Below are 21,240 nucleotides of genomic sequence, written 5' to 3'. Positions count from 1 at the left end.
TTAACTTGTTTTTAACATACCCTGAGCAGACAGAGCCAGTGCACATCGTAACATAACAGAAATTGCTTGCTTTCAATGTGAAATATATTTTATCCTCAGACCACTAGATGGCAGCATATTCATATCAGATTAATTTGGTCATACAACAATGCAATCAGAGCGACAAGACTAGCCTCCTTCCATCCTCATACTCACATTATCACCTCTATACCTACTGCATCACAACTTACTTTACACTGCAGGTAATCTTTTTATTTATTAGCACATCTCAGAACACTGCCATCTGATCCTGTTTTGGTTTTTAACATACCTGTATTATAGCATTTGGATTGTATAGTAGTTTGTTTTTTTGTTTGTTTCCCCATGATTATATAACCCCTATATCGTTTCTCACATAATCCAAGGACCCAAGAGAGGTCTATTTGTTGAAGGGGCAGAAATGAGGATATTTATCATATGTTTTAAACTAAAAGGAAAATCTATTTGAATGTATCTAAGTTATGTTACTGTGTAGGTTTTATCTTTGTTCTTAGTTTCATGTGCCTGTGAGTTTATCCATCTCTTGACTTGGAAAATCTGAAAATGTAACACTTGCAGGTGTAGCCTACACAGAATTATTTGTATTAATTTATATTATGATTCCTCAATAAAAAATGATTATTAAAAAGTGAAAAAAAAAAAAAAAAAAAAAAAAAAAAATGTTTTTGTCATTTATTATTCTGTTTTTGGTATTAAGGGGTTAATCATCCATTTGCAAGTGGATGCAATGCTCTGCTGACTTGTTACATACACTGTAAAAATTTTGTTAGTGTAACTGCCTTTTTTCACTGTTATTTCAAATTTTGTCAATTTGTTTCTCTTAAAGGCACAGTAACGTTTTTTATATTGCTTGTTAACTTGGTTTAAAGTGTTTTCCAAGCTTGCTAGTCTCATTGCTAGTCTGTACAAACATGTCTGCAACAGAGGATACTTGTTCATTATGTTTAAAAGCCATGGTGGAGCCCCATAGGAGAATGTGTACTAAATGTATTGATTTCACCTTAAACAGTAAAGATCAGTCTTTATCTATAAAAGAATTGTCACCAGAGGGGTCTGTCGAGGGGGAAGTTATGCTGACTAACTCTCCCCACGTGTCGGACCCTTCGCCTCCCGCTCAAGGGACGCACGCTAATATGGCGCCAAGTACATCAGGGACGCCCATAGCGATTACTTTGCAGGACATGGCTGCAATCATGAATAATACCCTGTCAGAGGTATTATCCAGATTGCCTGAATTGAGAGGCAAGCGCGATAGCTCTGGGGTTAGACGAGATACAGAGCGCGTAGATGCTGTAAGAGCCATGTCTGATACTGTGTCACAATATGCAGAACCTAAGGACGGAGAGCTTCAGTCTGTGGGTGACGTCTCTGAATCGGGGAGACCTGATTCAGAGATTTCTAATTTTAAATTTAATCTTGAGAACCTCTGTGTATTACTTTGGGAGGTGTTAGCTGCTCTGAATGACTGTGACACAATTGCAGTGCCAGAGAAATTGTGTAGGCTGGATAAATACTATGCAGTGCCGGTGAGTACTGATGTTTTTCCAATACCTAAAAGGCTTACAGAAATTATTAGTAAGGAGTGGGATAGACCCGGTGTGCCCTTTTCACCACCTCCTATATTTAGAAAAATGTTTCCAATAGATGCCACTACACGGGACTTATGGCAGACAGTCCCTAAGGTGGAGGGAGCAGTTTCTACTTTAGCAAAGCGTACCACTATCCCGGTTGAGGACAGTTGTGCTTTTTCAGATCCAATGGATAAAAAAATTAGAGGGTTACCTTAAGAAAATGTTTATTCAACAAGATTTTATTTTACAGCCCCTTGCATGCATTGCGCCTGTCACTGCTGCAGCGGCATTCTGGTTTGAGGCCCTGGAAGAGGCCATCCATACAGCTCCATTGACTGAAATTGTTGACAAGCTTAGAACACTTAAGCTAGCTAACTCATTTGTTTCTGATGCCATTGTTCATTTGACTAAACTAACGGCTAAGAATTCCGGATTCGCCATCCAGGCGCGTAGGGCGCTATGGCTCAAATCCTGGTCAGCTGATGTGACTTCAAAGTCTAAATTACTCAACATTCCTTTCAAGGGGCAGACCTTATTCGGGCCTGGTTTGAAAGAAATTATTGCTGACATTACTGGAGGTAAGGGTCATACCCTTCCTCAGGACAGGGCCAAATCAAAGGCCAAACAGTCTAATTTTCGTGCCTTTCGAAATTTCAAGGCAGGTGCAGCATCAACTTCCTCTGCTTCAAAACAAGAGGGAACTTTTGCTCAATCCAAGCAGGCCTGGAAACCTAACCAGTCCTGGAACAAGGGCAAGCAGGCCAGAAAGCCTGCTGCTGCCTCTAAGACAGCATGAAGGAGCGGCCCCCTATCCGACAACGGATCTAGTAGGGGGCAGACTCTCTCTCTTCGCCCAGGCGTGGGCAAGAGATGTTCAGGATCCCTGGGCGTTGGAGATCATATCTCAGGGATATCTTCTGGACTTCAAAGCTTCTCCTCTACAAGGGAGATTTCACCTTTCAAGATTATCTGCAAACCAGATAAAGAAAGAGGCATTCCTAAGCTGCGTACAAGATCTCCTTGTAATGGGAGTGATCCATACAGTTCCGTGGACGGAACAAGGACAGGGGTTTTATTCAAATCTGTTTTGTGGTTCCCAAAAAAAGAGGGAACCTTCAGACCAATTTTGGATTTAAAGATCCTAAACAAATTCCTCAGAGTTCCGTCATTCAAGATGGAAACTATTCGAACCATTTTACCCATGATCCAAGAGGGTCAGTACATGACCACAGTGGACTTAAAGGATGCCTACCTTCACATTCCGATTCACAAGAATCATCATCAGTTCCTGAGGTTTGCCTTTCTAGACAGGCATTACCAATTTGTAGCTCTTCCATTCGGGTTGACTACAGCCCCAAGAATTTTTACAAAGGTTCTGGACTCACTTCTGGCGGTCTTAAGACCGCGAGGCATAGCGGTGGCTCCTTACCTGGACGACATCCTGATACAGGCGTCAAGCTTTCAAATTGCCAAATCTCATACAGAGATAGTTCTGGCATTCCTGAGGTCGCATGGGTGAACGAAGAAAAGAGTTCTCTATCTCCTCTCACAAGGGTTTCCTTCCTAGGGACTCTAATAGATTATGTAGAAATGAAAATTTACCTGATGGAGTCCAGGTTATCAAAACTTCTAAATGCTTGCCGTGTTCTTCACTCCATTCCGCGCCCCACGTTGGCTCAGTGCATGGAAGTAATCGGCTTAATGGTAGCGGCAATGGACATAGTGCCATTTGCGCGCCTGCATCTCAGACCGCTGCAATTATGCATGCTCAGTCAGTGGAATGGGGATTACACAGATTTGTCCCCTCTACTAAATCTGGATCAGGAAACCAGAGATTCTCATCTCTGGTGGTTATCTCGGGTCCATCTGTCTAAGGGTATGACCTTTCGCAGACCAGAATGGACTATTGTAACAACAGATGCCAGCCTTCTAGGTTGGGGTGCAGTCTGGAACTCCCTGAAGGCTCAGGGTTCATGGACTCAGGAGGAGAAACTCCTCCCAATAAATATTCTGGAGTTAAGAGCAATATTCAATGCTCTTCTAGCTTGGCCTCAGCTAGCAACACTGAGGTTCATCAGATTTCAGTCGGACAACATCACGACTGTGGCTTACATCAACCATCAAGGGGGAACCAGGAGTTCCCTAGCGATGTCAGAAGTCTCCAAGATAATTCGCTGGGCAGAGACTCACTCTTGCCACCTGTCAGCAATCCATATCCCAGGTGTAGAGAACTGGGAGGCGGATTTTCTAAGTTGTCAGACTTTTCATCCGGGGGAATGGGAACTCCATCCGGAGGTGTTTGCTCAATTGGTTCTCCGTTGGGGCAAACCAGAATTGGATCTCATGGCGTCTCGCCAGAACGCCAAGCTTCCTTGTTACGGATCCAGGTCCAGGGACCCAGAAGCGGCACTGATAGATGCTCTAGCAGCGCCTTGGTTCTTCAACCTGGCTTATGTGTTTCCACTGTTTCCTCTGCTCCCTCGTCTGATTGCCAAAATCAAACAGGAGAGAGCATCGGTGATATTGATAGCGCCTGCTTGGCCACGCAGGACCTCGTATGCAGACCTAGTGGACATGTCATCCTTTCCACCATGGACTCTGCCTCTGAGACAAGACCTTCTAAAGTCCTTTCAATCATCCAAATCTACTTTCTCTGAGACTGACTGCATGGAGATTGAACGCTTGATCCTATCAAAGCGTGGCTTCTCCGAGTCAGTAATTGATACCTTAATGCAGGCACGAAAGCCTGTCACCAGGAAAATTTACCACAAGATATGGCGTAAATATCTTCATTGGTGTGAATCCAAGAATTACTCATGGAGTAGGGTTAGGATTCCTAGGATATTGTCCTTCCTCCAAGAGGGTTTGGACAAAGGATTATCAGCTAGTTCTTTAAAGGGACAGATTTCTGCTCTGTCTTATTCTTTTACACAAGCGTCTGGCAGAAGTTCCAGACGTTCAGGCATTTTGTCAGGCTTTAGTTAGAATTAAGCCTGTGTTTAAACCTGTTGCTCCTCCATGGAGCTTAAACTTGGCTCTTAAAGTTCTTCAAGGGGTTCCATTTGAACCCCTTCATTCTATTGATATCAAACTTCTTTCATGGAAAGTTCTTTTTCTGATGGCTATTTCTTCGGCTCGAAGAGTCTCGGAGTTATCTGCCTTACATTGTGATTCTCCTTATCTGATCTTTCATTCAGATAAAGTTGTTCTGCGTACAAAACCTGGGTTTTTACCTAAGGTGGTTTCTAACAAGAATATCAATCAAGAGATTGTTGTTCCATCATTATGTCCTAATCCTTCTTCAAAGAAGGAACGTCTTTTGCATAATCTAGACGTAGTCCGTGCCTTGAAGTTTTACTTACTGGCTACTAAAGATTTTCGTCAAACATCTAACCTGTTTGTTGTTTACTCTGGACAGAGGAGAGGTCAAAAGGCTTCGGCAACCTCTCTTTTTGGCTTCGCAGTATAATCCGTTTAGCCTATGAGACTGCTGGACAGCAGCCTCCTGAAAGGATTACAGCTCATTCTACTAGAGCTGTGGCTTCCACCTGGGCCTTTAAAAATGAGGCCTCTGTTGAACAGATTTGCCAGGCTGCGACTTGGTCTTCGCTTCATACTTTTTCCAAATTTTACAAATTTGATACTTTTGCTTCTTCGGAGGCTGTTTTCGGGAGAAAGGTGCTACAGGCAGTGGTTCCTTCCGTTTAAGTTCCTGCCTTGTCCCTCCCATCATCCGTGTACTTTAGCTTTGGTATTGGTATCCCACAAGTAATGGATGATCCGTGGACTGGATACACTTAACAAGAGAAAACATAATTTATGCTTACCTGATAAATTTATTTCTCTTGTAGTGTATCCAGTCCACGGCCCGCCCTGTCCTTTTCAGGCAGGTCTTAACTTTAATTAAACTGCAGTCACCACTGCACCCTATGGTTTCTCCTTTCTCGGCTTGTTTCGGTCGAATGACTGGATATGGCAGTGAGGGGAGGAGCTATATAGCAGCTCTGCTGTGGGTGATCCTCTTGCAACTTCCTGTTGGGAACGAGAATATCCCACAAGTAATGGATGATCCATGGACTGGATACACTACAAGAGAAATAAATTTATCAGGTAAGCATAAATTTTTTTTTTTTTTATTTTGTAATTTTTTTTTTTACATTTGCTAGCTAAATGACTTCTTCCTGAAGTCATTACTGTAATACCTCATTTAGGCAACTTTGTAAGGTAGCTGCATAATCTTCCTTGTACTCTTTAACAAAATTGTATTTGTTTAATGTATTTGCATATTCCCAAGCAACTTCGCAGAGAGGGCTTACAGACTATTCTCCCTATGTCTTTTTTTTTTGCCCCACATTTACATTCATATATGGAAATAATTGTCACCATAGGCATGAGAGAAAATACGAATTATACTCGCCAATGAATCCATTTTTCATGTCTGGCTGGCGATTTGTGTCACCAGTTTCTTTTTTTTCTTTTCTTTTTCTTCTAACTGCTTTTACTCTCCAATTGATCCTCCTGGCTGTATGTGACCTGGAGCCAAAAGGAAGCGGAGAGGGTGGTTTCCTGAAGTGCTACACTTTTATTTGTAGTTTTAATTTTTTTTTTTTCTTCAGCATGGACAGTTGCCAGGGAACTATTCAACTTCACCAAAAGCACAACTCAACAAAAGAAGTAAGACTGACTTTGATGACTATACTAACTACAGTGATGGCAACTTCAATGATGAAGAGCAGGAAGATTTTATTGACCAGTTGAAGCAGTACCAACAGGCAAAAGAGGAATTAAATGCCCCTGATCTCCCTCATAAGAATCCACCCATGAAAGCAATACAGCAAGGTATTTTTTGTTGTTAAAGCATTTTGAAAAATATTGGAATGTTTTAATCCTTTTGAATAGTTTATCATGACTTTCTCTGCACTTCACCAAAATAATCTACGATTTTTTTTTTAGTTATTAATTTTTTTTAAATACATTTTTATTTGAGTTTTTCAAAGATATTGAACATATTAAGCAATGACAACATTGATTAACGAACATCTTACAGATAGTCATGTCAATGTACAAGGTATAAAATTATATAGACAAGCACAGTGCATAAATCTTAAGTAATAGAATAAAACTATATCACTTAATTTATATATGAATATGGCTTATCAAGATAGCATGAAAATCTATAAGAATTAGACACCTCATTTGGTTAACAAAAGCATAAACGTATCGTCAAAAAAAAAAAAAAAAATTATATAGGATACAACTTTTTACTATACAAGCGAATATCTCTGATTCAGAACAAATACTTGCTTTTTTGACTCTAACAAATCATTCTGCTTTTAACCTTCTGACACACAATCCTGTTGTGATTTTAACTATTATACATAAGCAAAAAAATCCAAAAAACCTCTCTCTAATTATTGCCTATATACCTAATACTTTTCCATTTCCCCGCCCTTCTTTTCTTTCCTTTTAGTTCTTTGTATACCATACGGTAGCACATATTCTTTACTGATGTAACTCATTAAATTATTAAAACACAAAATCAAGACGGTTTCCTAACATATTACTTTTAAAAAAAAGGGAAAAACCTACCCAACACTCCTCCTCCTCCACACCCTACCCGACACCTATCTCTCAGCTATCATTAATCCATACACTGGGAAAGTGACCTGCCAATACCTGTAATTGGATATAAGCAGTATTCCTAAAAGGTTTAACTAAGATAACTTGAGCCTCAACTGAAAATGATAAAATAAATACTTTCCATTTAGTTATTAATTTAATCTTTTTTTAATAAGATTAGAAGAAAGCATAAATCAAAAAATTGATGTACAGGTGAGTTGGTGAAAGAGCCTATTATTTTTTGTTTTCTCCTTGTTTTTTACTGAATGGTGAAATGTCTATTAGAATTTGATTGCAGGTATTGCATTTTTATTTTTTTACAGGGAAAATGTGACATTTTTGTGGGAGTGTGTGACTGGTAGCTTTTGATTATCACTTTTCTACAAATATAAGTACAAAATTCAGTGTTCTTTCAGATGCCTCCTTATCAAAAATTGTTTATCTCATAACATGTAACTGGGGCGAAAAAGTAGGAGACTATGGGCTATATTACAAGTAGAGCGCTATTTAATGCTCCCACTCAAGAGTTAACTGCGCTAGCGGAATTTTGAGTGCCTAGGGTAGTACAAAAACTAAATACGCCACTGTTGTATGTGTATGTATGTGTGTGTGTTAAAATATATATATATTTATATATATATATATATATATATATATATATATATATGTATATGTATAAAATATATATATGTATAATATATATATATATACATATATACAGTATTTATAAAAAATATATATTTATATATATATATATATATTTAGATATGTATACAGGCATACCTCGTTTTATTGAGCTTCGCAGATATTGCTCTTTTCAGAAATTGAAGGTTTGTGACAACCCTACATCAAGCAAGCCTGTCTGCACCATTTTTCCAACATAAATACACATGAATACATATGTATATTCACACACCTAATATATATATACACACATTAACAGCAAAAATATTGACTCACTGAAGGCTCAGATGATGGTTAGCATTTTTTAGCAATAAAGAATTTTTTAATAAAGTTGTGCACATTGTTTTTTTTGTTTGTTTTTTTTTTAGACATAATGCTATTGCTCACTTAATAGACTACAGTATAGTGTAAATATAACTTTTATATTCACTGGGAAACAAAAATAATAATGTGACTCACTTTATTGCTATATTTTGCTTTATTGGGATGGTCTGGAACCAAACCCGCAATATCTCAGAGGTACGCCTGTATGTATGTATGTATGTATCTCTCTATTAAAAAGTTTTGCCTGCTTTTTTTCCTAACACCTAAGACCTCATATCTTTGATCCTTTTATAGCTTTTTTGTGCAATTTAAAAAAAAAAAAAAAAATTGTTAGATGGTGTTGTTATGAGTGTAACTGTACGTTGTAATGTATTCTTGATGTGTTTTGGGACACTTTTTTTGTTTCGCAAAACAGTTAAGCAGCGCTGTGAGGATGCGGTAATCATTCTTTTTTTTTTTTTTAATTATCTTTTTATTGTTTTCGTATTCATATCTGCATAAATCTTGATATACAAAGTCTCAAAATCTTAGCTAACATAATATAAGGATACAAATATAACAGCAGTTTGTATCATACCTGGCTCCTCTTGTACCATGCCTAGGTATATTAACAAAATAACAGTTGACAGTACATTTCCGTAATCCTAACTGCAAAAGATTTAGGGTAACATTTCTCCCCACAAAAAAAGCACTACAAAATTGTCGAAACCATCACCACATTTGGTCCATATCCGATCTTGTGTATAATACCTATGTGAATCAACATATTAGCAGATGATAGTCAATTAAAGAAGACAGATTTAAACAATATATTATATAATGAGATTATTAAAATATATTTCTCCTACATTGGTGTATCCGGTCTCAGGATAGGAACGTTTGAACTTATACTACTATACTATACTATCTAATACTCTAAGATAAGGTATCTTTCTCCTACATTGGTGTATCCGGTCCACGGCTTCATCCTTACTTGTGGGATATTCTCAATCCGTACAGGAAGTGGCAAAGAGAGCACACAGCAGAGCTGTCCATGTAGCTCCCCTCAGGCTCCGCCCCCCCAGTCATTCTCTTTGCCGCTCTAACTAGTAGCATCTCCACGGGGGTGGTAAAGAGTATGTGGTGTTTAGTTGTAGTTTTTTATTCTTCTATCAAGAGTTTGTTATTTTAAAATAGTGCCGGCTTGTACTATTTACTCTGCAGCAGAAAGTGATGAAGATTTCTGCCGAGAGGAATATGATTTCTCTTGTAAGGTGTATCCAGTCCACGGATCATCCATTACTTGTGGGATATTCTCATTCCCAACAGGAAGTTGCAAGAGGACACCCACAGCAGAGCTGTAATATAGCTCCTCCCCTAACTGTCATAGCCAGTCATTCTCTTGCAAGTCTCAACAAGCTAGGATGTTGTAGGAGAGAGTGGTTAAATATAGTTAATTTTCTTCAATCAAAAGTTTGTTATTTTTAAATAGTACCGGAGTTGTGCTATTTTATCTCAGGCAGTAAATAGAAGAAGAATCTGCCTGAGGTTTCTATGATCTTAGCAGGTTGTAACTAAGATCCATTGCTATTCTCACATATGTCTGAGGGGATTACACAGATGAGGTAACTTCAGCGAGAGAATGGCGTGCAGTTTATTCTGCTATCAGGTATGTGCAGTTATAATTTTTTCTAGAGATGGAAAACACTAGAAAATGCTGCTGATACCGGATTAATGTAAGTTAAGCCTGAATACAGTGATTTAATAACGACTGGTATCATGCTTACTCCCAGGGGTAATACCCTTATGATATTGCAATATAAACGTTTGCTGGCATGTTTAATCATTTTTATATATGCATTGGTGATAAAACTTTATTGGGGCCTAGTTTTTTCCACATGGCTGGCTTAAATTTTGACTAGAAACAGTTTTACTGAGGCTTTCCACTGTTATAGTATAAAAGTTACAGTTGGTGCAGTTAAAATTACAAACTGTGACATCCAGCTTCCCTCAGGAGTCCCCTGTATGCTATAGGACATCTCTAAAGGGCTCAAAGGCTTTCCAAAGTCGTTTATTGGGGAAGGTAGGACCACAGCTTGCTGTGGCAGTTGGTTGTGACTGTTAAAAAAAAAAAAAAAAAAAGTCTTTGGTTTTTTTGAATGTTTTTTTTTAACTAAGGGGTTAATCATCCATTTGCAAGTGGATGCAATGCTCTGCTAGCCTATTACATACAGTGTAAAAATTTCGTTTGATTTACTGCATTTTTTCACTGTTTTTCAAATTCTGACAAAATTTGTTTCTCTTAAAGGCACAGTACCGTTTTTTATATTTGCTTGTTAACTTGATTTAAAGTGTTTTCCAAGCTTGCTAGTCTCATTGCTAGTCTGTATAAACATGTCTGACATAGAAGAAACTCCTTGTTCATTATGTTTAAAAGCCATGGTGGAACCCCCTCTTAGAATGTGTACCAAATGTACTGATTTCATTTTATGCAATAAAGATCATATTCTGTTTTTAAAAAAATTATCACCAGAGGAATCTGACGAGGGGAAAGTTATGCCGACTAACTCTCCCCACGTGTCAGACCCTTTGACTCCCGCCCAAGGGACTCACGCTCAAATGGCGCCAAGTACATCTAGGGCGCCCATAGCGTTTACTTTACAAGACATGGCGGCAGTCATGGATAATACACTGTCAGCGGTATTAGCCAGACTACCTGAACTTAGAGGTTAGCGAGATAGCTCTGGGGTGAGACAAAATGCAGAGCATACTGACGCTTTAAGAACCATGTCTGATACTGCCTCACAATATGCAGAAGCTGAGGAAGGAGAGCTTCAGTCAGTGGGTGATGTTAATGACTCAGGAAAGATACCTGATTCTAATATTTCTACATTTAAATTTAAGCTTGAACACCTCCGTGTGTTACTTAGGGAGGTTTTAGCTGCTCTGAATGACTGTGATACCATTGCAGTGCCAGAGAAATTTTGTAGACTGGATAAATGCTTTGCAGTGCCGGTGTGTACTGATGTTTTTCCAATACCTAAAAGGTTTACAGAAATTATTAATAAGGAATGGGATAGACCAGGTGTGCCGTTCTCTTCCCCTCCTATTTTTAGAAAAATGTTTTCCAATAGACGCCACCACACGGGACTTATGGCAGACAGTCCCTAAGGTGGAGGGAGCAGTTTCTACTCTAGCAAAGCGTACTACTATCCATGTCGAGGACAGTTGTGCTTTTTTAGAGCCAATGGATAAAAAATTAGAAGGTTACCTTAAGAAAATATTTATTCAACAAGGTTTTATCCTACAGCCCATTGCATGCATTGCCCCTGTCACTGCTGCTGCGGCGTACTGGTTTGAGTCTCTGGAAGAGGCTTTACAGGTAGAAACTCCATTGGATGACATACTTTGCAAACTTAGAGCACTTAAGCTAGCCAATTATTTTATTTCTGATGCCATTGTTCATTTGAATAAACTAACGGCTAAGAATTCTGGTTTTGCTATACAGGCGCGCAGAGCGCTATGGCTTAAATCATGGTCAGCTGACGTGACTTTAAAATCTAAGCTACTTAACATTCCCTTCAAGGGGCAGACCCTATTCGGGCCTGGTTTGAAGGAGATTATTGCTGATATCACGGGAGGAAAAGGTTGTGCCCTTCCTCAGGACGGGTCCAAATCTAAGGCCAAACAGTCTAATTTTCGTGCCTTTCGAAACTTCAAGGCAGGTGCGGCATCAACTTCCTCTAATAATAAACAAGAGGGAACTTTTGCTCAATCCAAGACGGTCTGGAGACCAAACCAGACCTGGAAAAAAGGTAAGCAGGTCAAAAAGCCTGCTGCTGCCTCTAAGACAGCATGAAGGAACGACCCCCTATCCGGTAACGGATCTAGTAGGGGGCAGACTTTCACTCTTCGCCCAGGCGTGGGCAAGAGATGTTCAGGATCCCTGGGCATTGGAAATTATATCCCAGGGATATCTTCTGGACTTCAAAGCTTCCCCCTCCCAAAAGGGAGATTTCACCTTTCACAATTATCTGCAAACCAGATAAAGAGTGAGGCATTCTTACACTGTGTACGAGACCTCCTAGTTATGGGAGTGATCCATCCAGTTCCAAAAGAGGAACAGGAACAGGGTTTTTACTCAAATCTGTTTGTGGTTCCCAAAAAAGAGGGAACCTTCAGACCGATTTTGGATCTAAAGATCTTAAACAAATTCCTCAAAGTTCCGTCGTTCAAGATGGAAACTATTCGTACCATCCTACCACTGATCCAGGAGGATCAATATATGACTACAGTGGATCTAAAGGATGCTTATCTTCACATTCCGATACACAAAGATCATCATCGGTTTCTCAGGTTTGCCTTTCAAGACAGGCATTACCAGTTGTAGCTCTTCCCTTTGGATTAGCTACAGCCCCAAGAATCTTTACAAAGGTTCTAGGGTCGCTTTTGGCGGTCCTAAGGCCGCGGGGCATAGCAGTAGCCCCTTATTTAGACGACATCCTGATACAGGCGTCAAACTTCCAAATTGCCAAGTCTCATACGGACGTAGTACTGGCATTTCTGAGGTTGCATGGGTGGAAAGTGAATGAGGAAAAGTGTTCTCTATCCCCACTCACAAGAGTTTCCTTTCTAGGGACTCTGATAGATTCTGTAGAAATGAAAATTTACCTTGACGGAGTCCAGGTTATCAAAGCTTCTAAATTCATGTCGGGTTCTTCATTCCATTCCGCGCCCTTTGGTGGCTCAGTGTATGGAAGTAATCGGCTTAATGGTAGCGGCAATGGACATAGTGCAGTTTGCACGCTTACATCTCAGACTGCTGCAACTATGCAGGCTCAGTCAGTGGAGCGGGGATTACACAGATTTGGCTCCTCAACTGAATCTGGACCAAGAGACCAGGGATCCTCTTCCCTGGTGGCTATCTCGGGTCCATCTGTCCAAAGGTATGACCTTCGCAGGCCAGATTGGACTATTGTAACAACAAATGCCAGCCTTCTAGGTTGGGGTGCAGTCTGGAACTACCTGAAGGCTCAGGGATCGTGGACTCAGGAGGAGTCTCTCCTTCCAATAAATATTCTGGAACTAAGAGCGATATTCAAGGCTCTTCAGGTTTGGCCTCAGTTAGCAACTCTGAGGTACATCAGATTTCAGTCAGTCAACATCACGACTGTAGCTTACATCAACCATCGAGGGGGAACAAGAAGTTCCCTAGAGATGTTAGAAGTTTCAAAAATAATTCACTGGGCAGAGATTCACTCTTGCCACCTATCAGCTATCCATATCCCAGGTGTAGAGCACTGGGAGGCGTCGTCAGGCTTTTCATCCGGGAGAGTGGGATCTCCATCCGGAGGTATTTGCACAACTGATTCTCCGTTGGGGCAAACCAGAACTGGATCTCATGGCGTCTCGCCAGAACGCCAAGCTTCCGTGTTACGGATCCAGGTCCAGGGATCCCAAGGCGACACTGATAGATACTCTAGCAGCGCCCTGGTCTTTCAACCTGGATTATGTGTTTCCACCGTTTCCTCTGCTCCCTCGACTGATTGCCAAGATCAAGCAGGAGAGAGCATCGGTGATTCTAATAGCACCTGCGTGGCCACGCAGGACCTGGTATGCAGATCTAGTGGACATGTCATCCTTTCCACCATGGTCTCTGCCTCTGAGACAGGACCTTCTACTTCAGGGTCCTTTCAACCATCCAAATCTAATTTCTCTGAGGCTGACTGCCTGGAGATTGAATGCTTGATTTTATCAAAGCGTGGCTTCTCCGAGTCAGTTATTGATACCTTAATACAGGCACGAAAGCCTGTCACCAGGAAAATTTACCATAAGGTATGGCGTAGATATCTTTATTGGTGTGAATCCAAGGGTTACTCATGGAGTAAGGTCAGGATTCCTAGGATTTTATCTTTTCTCCAAGAAGGTTTGGAAAAAGGATTGTCAGCTAGTTTCTTAAAGGGACAGATTTTTGCTCTGTCTATTCTTTTGCACTAGCGTCTGGCAGATGTTCCAGACGTTAAGGCATTTTGTCAGGCTTTAGTTTGAACCAAGCCTGTGTTTAAACCTGTTGCTCCACCATGGAGCTTAAACTTGGTTCTTAAGGTTCTTCAAGGAGTTCCGTTTGAACCTCTTCATTCCATAGATATCAAACTTTTATCTTGGAAAGTTCTTTTTTTTTTTTTTTGGTAGCTATTTCCTCGGCTCATAGAGTCTCTGAGCTATCTGCCTTACAATGTGATTCTCCTTATCTGATTTTTCATACGGATAAGGTAGTCCTGCGTACCAAACCTGGGTTCTTACCTAAGGTGGTATCTAACAAGAATATCAATCAAGAGATTGTGGTTCCATCCTTGTGTTACACAATCTGGACGTGGTCTGTGCTACTAAAGATTTTCGTCAAACATCTGCTTTGTTTGTTGTCTACTCTGGACAGAGGAGAGGTCAAAAGGCTTTGGCAACCTCTTTCTTTCATGTAATTAGCAAGAGTCCATGAGCTAGTGACGTATGGGATATACATTCCTACCAGGAGGGGCAAAGTTTCCCAAACCTCAAAATGCCTATAAATACACCCCTCACCACACCCACAATTCAGTTTTACAAACTTTGCCTCCGATGGAGGTGGTGAAGTAAGTTTGTGCTAGATTCTACGTTGATATGCGCTCCGCAGCAAGTTGGAGCCCGGTTTTCCTCTCAGCGTGCAGTGAATGTCAGAGGGATGTGAGGAGAGTATTGCCTATTTGAATGCAGTGATCTCCTTCTACGGGGTCTATTTCATAGGTTCTCTGTTATCGGTCGTAGAGATTCATCTCTTACCTCCCTTTTCAGATCGACGATATACTCTTATATAATACCATTACCTCTGCTGATTCTCGTTTCAGTACTGGTTTGGCTTTCTACAAACATGTAGATGAGTGTCCTGGGGTAAGTAAATCTTATTTTCTGTGACACTCTAAGCTATGGTTGGGCACTTTATTTATAAAGTTCTAAATATATGTATTCAAACATTTATTTGCCTTGACTCAGAATGTTCAACATTCCTTATTTTTCAGACAGTCAGTTTCATATTTGGGATAAATGCATTTGTTTCAATCTTTTTTTCTTACCTTAAAAAATTTGACTTTTTCCCTGTGGGCTGTTAGGCTCGCGGGGGCAGAAAATGCTTCATTTTATTGCGTCATTCTTGGCGCAGACTTTTTTGGCGCAAAATTTTTTTCTGTTTCCGGCGTCATACGTGTCGCCGGAAGTTGCGTCATTTTTTGACGTTTTTTTGCGTCAAAAATGTCGGCGTTCCGGATGTGGCGTCATTTTTGGCGCCAAAAGCATTTAGGCGCCAAATAATGTGGGCGTCTTTTTTGGCGCTAAAAAATATGGGCGTCATTTTTGTCTCCACATCATTTAAGTCTCATTATTTATTGCTTCTGGTTGCTAGAAGCTTGTTCACTGGCATTTTTTTCCCATTCCTGAAACTGTCATTTAAGGAATTTGTTCAATTTTGCTTTATATGTTGTTTTTTTCTTTTACATATTGCAAGATGTTCCACGTTGCAACTGAGTCAGAAGATACTTCAGGAAAATCACTGCACAGTGCTGGAGCTACCAAGCTAAGTGTATCTGCTATAAACTTTTGGTATCTGTTTCTCCAGCTGTTATTTGTATTGCATGTCATGTCAAACTTATTAATGCAGATAAAATTTCCTTTAGTACTGTTACATTACCTGTTGCTGTTCCGTCAACATCTAATTTTCAGAGTGTTCCTGATAACATAAGAGATTTTATTTTTTAAATCCATTAAGAAGGCTATGTCTGTTATTTCTCCTTCTAGTATACATAAAATTCTTTTAAAACTTCTCTTTTTTCAGATGAATTTTTAAATGAACATCATCATTCTGATACTGATAATGGTTCTTCTGGTTCAGAGGTTTCTGTCTCAGAGGTTGATGCTGATAAATCTTTGTATTTGTTTAAGATGGAATTTATTCGTTCTTTACTTAAAGAAGTGTTATTTGCATTAGAAATAGAGGATTCTGGTCCTCTTGATACTAAATGTAAACGTTTAAATAAGGTTTTTTAAATCTCCTGTAGTTATTCCAGAAGTGTTTTATCTCCCTGATGCTATTTCTGAAGTAATTTCTAGGGAATGGAATAATTTGGGTAATTTATTTACTCCTTCTAGACGTTTAAGCAAATTATATCCTGTGCCATCTGACAGATTAGAGTTTTTTGGGACAAAAATCCCTAAGGTTATGGGGCTGTCTCTACTCCTGCTAATGTACTACTATTCCTACGGCAGATAGTACTTCATTTAAGGATCCTTTAGATAGGAAAATTGAATCCTTTCTAAGAAAAGCTTACTTATGTTCAGGTAATCTTCTTAGACCTGCTATATTTTTAGCGGATGTTGCTGCAGCTTCAACTTTTTGGTTAGAAGCTTTAGCGCAAAAAGTAACAGATCATAATTTTATAGCATTATTATTATTCTATAACATGCTAATAATTTTATTGGTGATACCATCTTTTGATATCATTAGAGTTGATGTCAGGTATATGTCTCTAGCTATTTTAGCTAGAAAAGCTTTATGGATTAAACTTGGAATGCTGACATGTCTTCTAAGTCAACTTTGCTTTCCCTTTCTTTCCAGGGTAAATAATCATTTTCGTTCCTTTCCTCACAACAAGGAACAAAAGCCTGATCCTTCATCCTCAGGAGCGGTATCAGTTTGGAAACTATTTCCAGTTTGGAATATATCCAAGCCTTATAGAAACCTATAGCCAGCTCCTAAGTACCTATGAAGGTGCGGCCCTTATTCCAGCTCAGCTGGTATGGGGCAGATTTCGTTTTCTTCAAAGAAATTTGGATCAATTCCGTTCTTAATCTCTGGTTTCAGAAACATTGTTTCAGAAAGGTACAGAATTGGCTTCAAGTTAAGGCCTCCTGCTAAGAGATTCTTTTCTTTCCCGTGTCCCAGTTATCACAGCAAAGGCTCAGCATTTCTGAAATGTGTTTCAGATCTAGAGTTGGCTGGAGTATTTATGCCAGTTCCAGTTCTGGAACAGGGGCTGGGGTTTTATTTTATCTCTTCATTGTACCAAAGAAGGTCAATTCCTTCAGACCAGTTCCGGATCTATCATTATTGAATCGTTATGTTAGGATACCAACATTCAAGATGGTTACTGTAGTACTATTTTGCCTTTTGTTTAGCAAGGGCATTATATGTCTACAATAGATTTACAGGATGTGTATCTGCATATTCCGATTCATCCAGATCACTTTTAGTGTCTGGGATTCTCTTTTTAGACAAGCATTACCAGTTTTGTGGCTCTACCGTTTGGCCTAGCCTCAGTTCCAAGAATTTTTTTCAAAGGTTCTCGGTGCCCTTCTTTCTGTAATCAGAGAATAGGGTTTTGGTATTTCCTTATTTGGACGATATCTTGGTACTTGCTCAGTCTTCTCATTTTCGAAGAATCTCATACGAATCGACTTGTGTTGTTTCTTCAAGTTCATGGTTGGAGGATCAATTTACCAATCAGTTCATTGATTCCTCAGACAAGGGTAACCTTTTTAGGTTTCTAGATAAATTCAGTGTCTATGACTCTGTCCTTGTCAGACAAGAGAAGCTTAACATTGATATCAACTTGTCAAAACCTTCAGTCACAATCATTCCCTTTGGTAGCCTTATGCATGGAAATGTTGTGTCTTAGGACTGCCGCATCAGATGCGATCTCCTTTGCTCGTTTTCACATGCGACCTCTTCAGCTCTGTATGCTGAACCAATGGTGCAGGGATTACTCAAAGATATCTCAATTAATATCTTTAAACCGATTTTACGACACTCTCTGACATGGTGGACAGATCACCATCGTTTAGTTCAGGGGGCTTCTTTGTTCTTCCGACCTGGACTATAATCTCAACAGATGCAAGTCTTACAGGTTGGGGAGCTGTGTGGGGGTATCTGACGGCACAAGGGGTTTGGGAATCTCAGGAGGTGAGATTTCCGATCAATATTTTGGAACTCCGTGCAATTTTTAGAGCTCTTCAGTCTTGGCCTCTTCTGAAGAGAGAGTTGTTCATTTGTTTTCAGATAGACAATGTCACAACTGTGGCATACATCAATCATCAAGGAGGGACTCACAGTCCTCTGGCTATGAAAGAAGTATCTCGAATTTTGGTTTGGGCGGAATCCAGCTCCTGTCTAATCTCTGCGGTTCATATCCCAGGTATGGACAATTGGAAAGCGGATTATCTCAGTCGCCAAACGTTGCATCCGGGCGAATGGTCTCTTCACCCAGAGGTATTTCTTCAGATTGTTCAAATGTGGGAACTTCCAGAAATAGATCTGATGGCTTCTCATCTAAACAAGAAACTTCCCAGGTATCTGTCCAGATCCCGGGATCCTCAGGCGGAGGCAGTGGATGCATTATCACTTCCTTGGAAGTATCATCCTGCCTATATCTTTCCGCCTCTAGTTCTTCTTCCAAGAGTAATCTCCAAGATTCTGAAGGAATGCTCGTTTGTTCTGCTGGTAGCTCCGGCATGGCCTCACAGGTTTTGGTATGCGGATCTTGTCCGGATGGCCTCTTGCCAACCGTGGACTCTTCCGTTAAGACCAGACCTTTTGTCTCAAGGTCCTTTTTTCCATCAGGATCTGAAATCCTTAAATTTAAAGGTATGGAGATTGAACGCTTGATTCTTGGTCAAAGAGGTTTCTCTGACTCTGTGATTAATACTATGTTACAGGCTCGTAAATCTGTATCCAGAGAGATATATTATAGAGTCTGGAAGACTTATATTTCTTGGTGTCTTTCTCATCATTTTTCTTGGCATTCTTTTAGAATACCGAGAATATTACAGTTTCTTCAGGATGGTTTAGATAAGGGTTTGTCCGCAAGTTCCTTGAAAGGTCAAATCTCTGCTCTTTCTGTTCTTTTTCACAGAAAGATTGCTATTCTTCCTGATATTCATTGTTTTGTACAAGCTTTGGTTCGTATAAAACCTGTCATTAAGTTAATTTCTCCTCCTTGGAGTTTGAATTTGGTTCTGGGAGCTCTTCAAGCTCCTCCCTTTGAACCTATGCATTCATTGGACATTAAATTACTTTCTTGGAAAGTTTTGTTCCTTTTGGCCATCTCTTCTGCCAGAAGAGTTTCTGAATTATCTGCTCTTTCTTGTGAGTCTCCTTTTCTGATTTTTCATCAGGATAAGGCGGTGTTGCGAACTTCTTTTGAATTTTTACCTAAGTTGTGAATTCCAACAACATTAGTAGAGACATTGTGGTTCCTTCATTATGTCCTAATCCTAAGAATTCTAAGGAGAAATTGTTGCATTCTTTGGATGTTATTAGAGCTTTGAAATATTATGTTGAAGCTACTAAGTCTTTCCGAAAGACTTCTAGTTTATTTGTTATCTTTTCCGGTTTTAGAAAGGCCAGAAAACTTATGCCATTTCTTTGGCATCTTGGTTGAAATCTTTAATTCATCTTGCCTATGTTGAGTCGGGTAAGACTCCGCCTCATAGGATTACAGCTCATTCTACTAGGTCAGTTTCTACTTCCTGGGCGTTTAGGAATGAAGCTTCGGTTGATCAGATTTGCAAAGCGGCAACTTGGTCCTCTTTGCATACTTTTACCAAATTCTACCATTTTGTTGTATTTTCTTCTTCTGAAGCAGTTTTTGGTAGAAAAGTACTTCAGGCAGCGGTTTCAGTTTGAATCTTCTGCTTATGTTTTTCATTAAACTTTATTTTGGGTGTGGATTATTTTCAGCAGGAATTGGCTGTCTTTATTTTATCCCTCCCTCTCTAGTGACTCTTGTGTGGAAAGATCCACATCTTGGGTAGTCATTATCCCATACGTCACTAGCTCATGGACTCTTGCTAATTACATGAAAGAAAACATAATTTATGTAAGAACTTACCTGATAAATTCATTTCTTTCATATTAGCAAGAGTCCATGAGGCCCGCCCTTTTTTGTGGTGGTTATGATTTTTTTGTATAAAGCACAATTATTCCAATTCCTTATTTTATATGCTTTCGCACTTTTTTCTTATCACCCCACTTCTTGGCTATTCGTTAAACTGAATTGTGGGTGTGGTGAGGGGTGTATTTATAGGCATTTTAAGGTTTGGGAAACTTTGCCCCTCCTGGTAGGAATGTATATCCCATACGTCACTAGCTCATGGACTCTTGCTAATATGAAAGAAATGAATTTATCAGGTAAGTTCTTACATAAATTATGTTTTTTCTTTTTGGCTAAGAAGCTTAATCCGCTTAGCCAATGAGACTGCTGGACAGCAGCCTCCTGAAAGGATTACAGCTCATTCCACTAGAGCTGTGGCTTCCACTTGGGCCTTTAAAAATGAGGCTTCTGTTGAACAGATTTGCAAGGCGGCGACTTGGTCTTCGCTTCATACTTTTTCAAAATTTTACAAATTTGATACTTTTGCTTCTTCGGAGGCTATATTTGGGAGAAAGGTTTTACAGGCAGTGGTTCCTGCCTTGTCCCTCCCTTCATCCGTGTACTTTAGCTTTGGTATTGGTATCCCACAAGTAATGGATGATCCGTGGACTGGATACACCTTACAAGAGAAAACACAATTTATGCTTACCTGATAAATTTATTTCTCTTGTGGTGTATCCAGTCCACGGCCCGCCCTGTCATTTTAAGGCAGGTAATTTTTAAATTTAAACTACAGTAACCACTACACCCTATGGTTCCTCCTTTCTCGGCTTGTTTTGGGTCGAATGACTGGCTATGACAGTTAGGGGAGGAGCTATATTACAGCTCTGCTGTGGGTGTCCTCTTGCAACTTCCTGTTGGGAATGAGAATATCCCACAAGTAATGGATGATCCGTGGACTGGATACACCACAAGAGAAATAAATTTATCAGGTAAGAATAAATTGTGTTTTTAGCACCAGTAACTAAAATCCATTGCTGTTCCCACGCAGGACTGTTGAAACCAGAGAACTTCAGTTGGGGGGAACAGTTTGCAGGCTTAACTGCTTCAGGTATGATCAGTCATTTTTC

At 39.8% G+C, this 21,240-nt stretch overlaps 1 protein-coding gene across 1 annotated transcript in view; it reads left to right on the top strand.

The window, feature by feature from the left end:
* ZC3H6 (zinc finger CCCH-type containing 6) overlaps window positions 1–21,240 on the top strand; it is a 337,078-nt gene that overhangs the window by 32,111 nt on the left and 283,727 nt on the right. Inside the window, exon 4 of the mRNA XM_053712618.1 lies at window positions 6,227–6,449. Within this exon, the coding sequence (XP_053568593.1) occupies window positions 6,227–6,449 (223 nt within the window). The remainder of the gene's footprint in view (window positions 1–6,226; window positions 6,450–21,240) is intronic.

Source organism: Bombina bombina, chromosome 4 (assembly GCF_027579735.1).
Source record: "Bombina bombina isolate aBomBom1 chromosome 4, aBomBom1.pri, whole genome shotgun sequence".
Taxonomy (NCBI): domain Eukaryota; kingdom Metazoa; phylum Chordata; class Amphibia; order Anura; family Bombinatoridae; genus Bombina; species Bombina bombina.
Note: the sequence above shows the minus strand (reverse complement) of the source record. Positions and strands in the feature narration are given on the sequence as shown.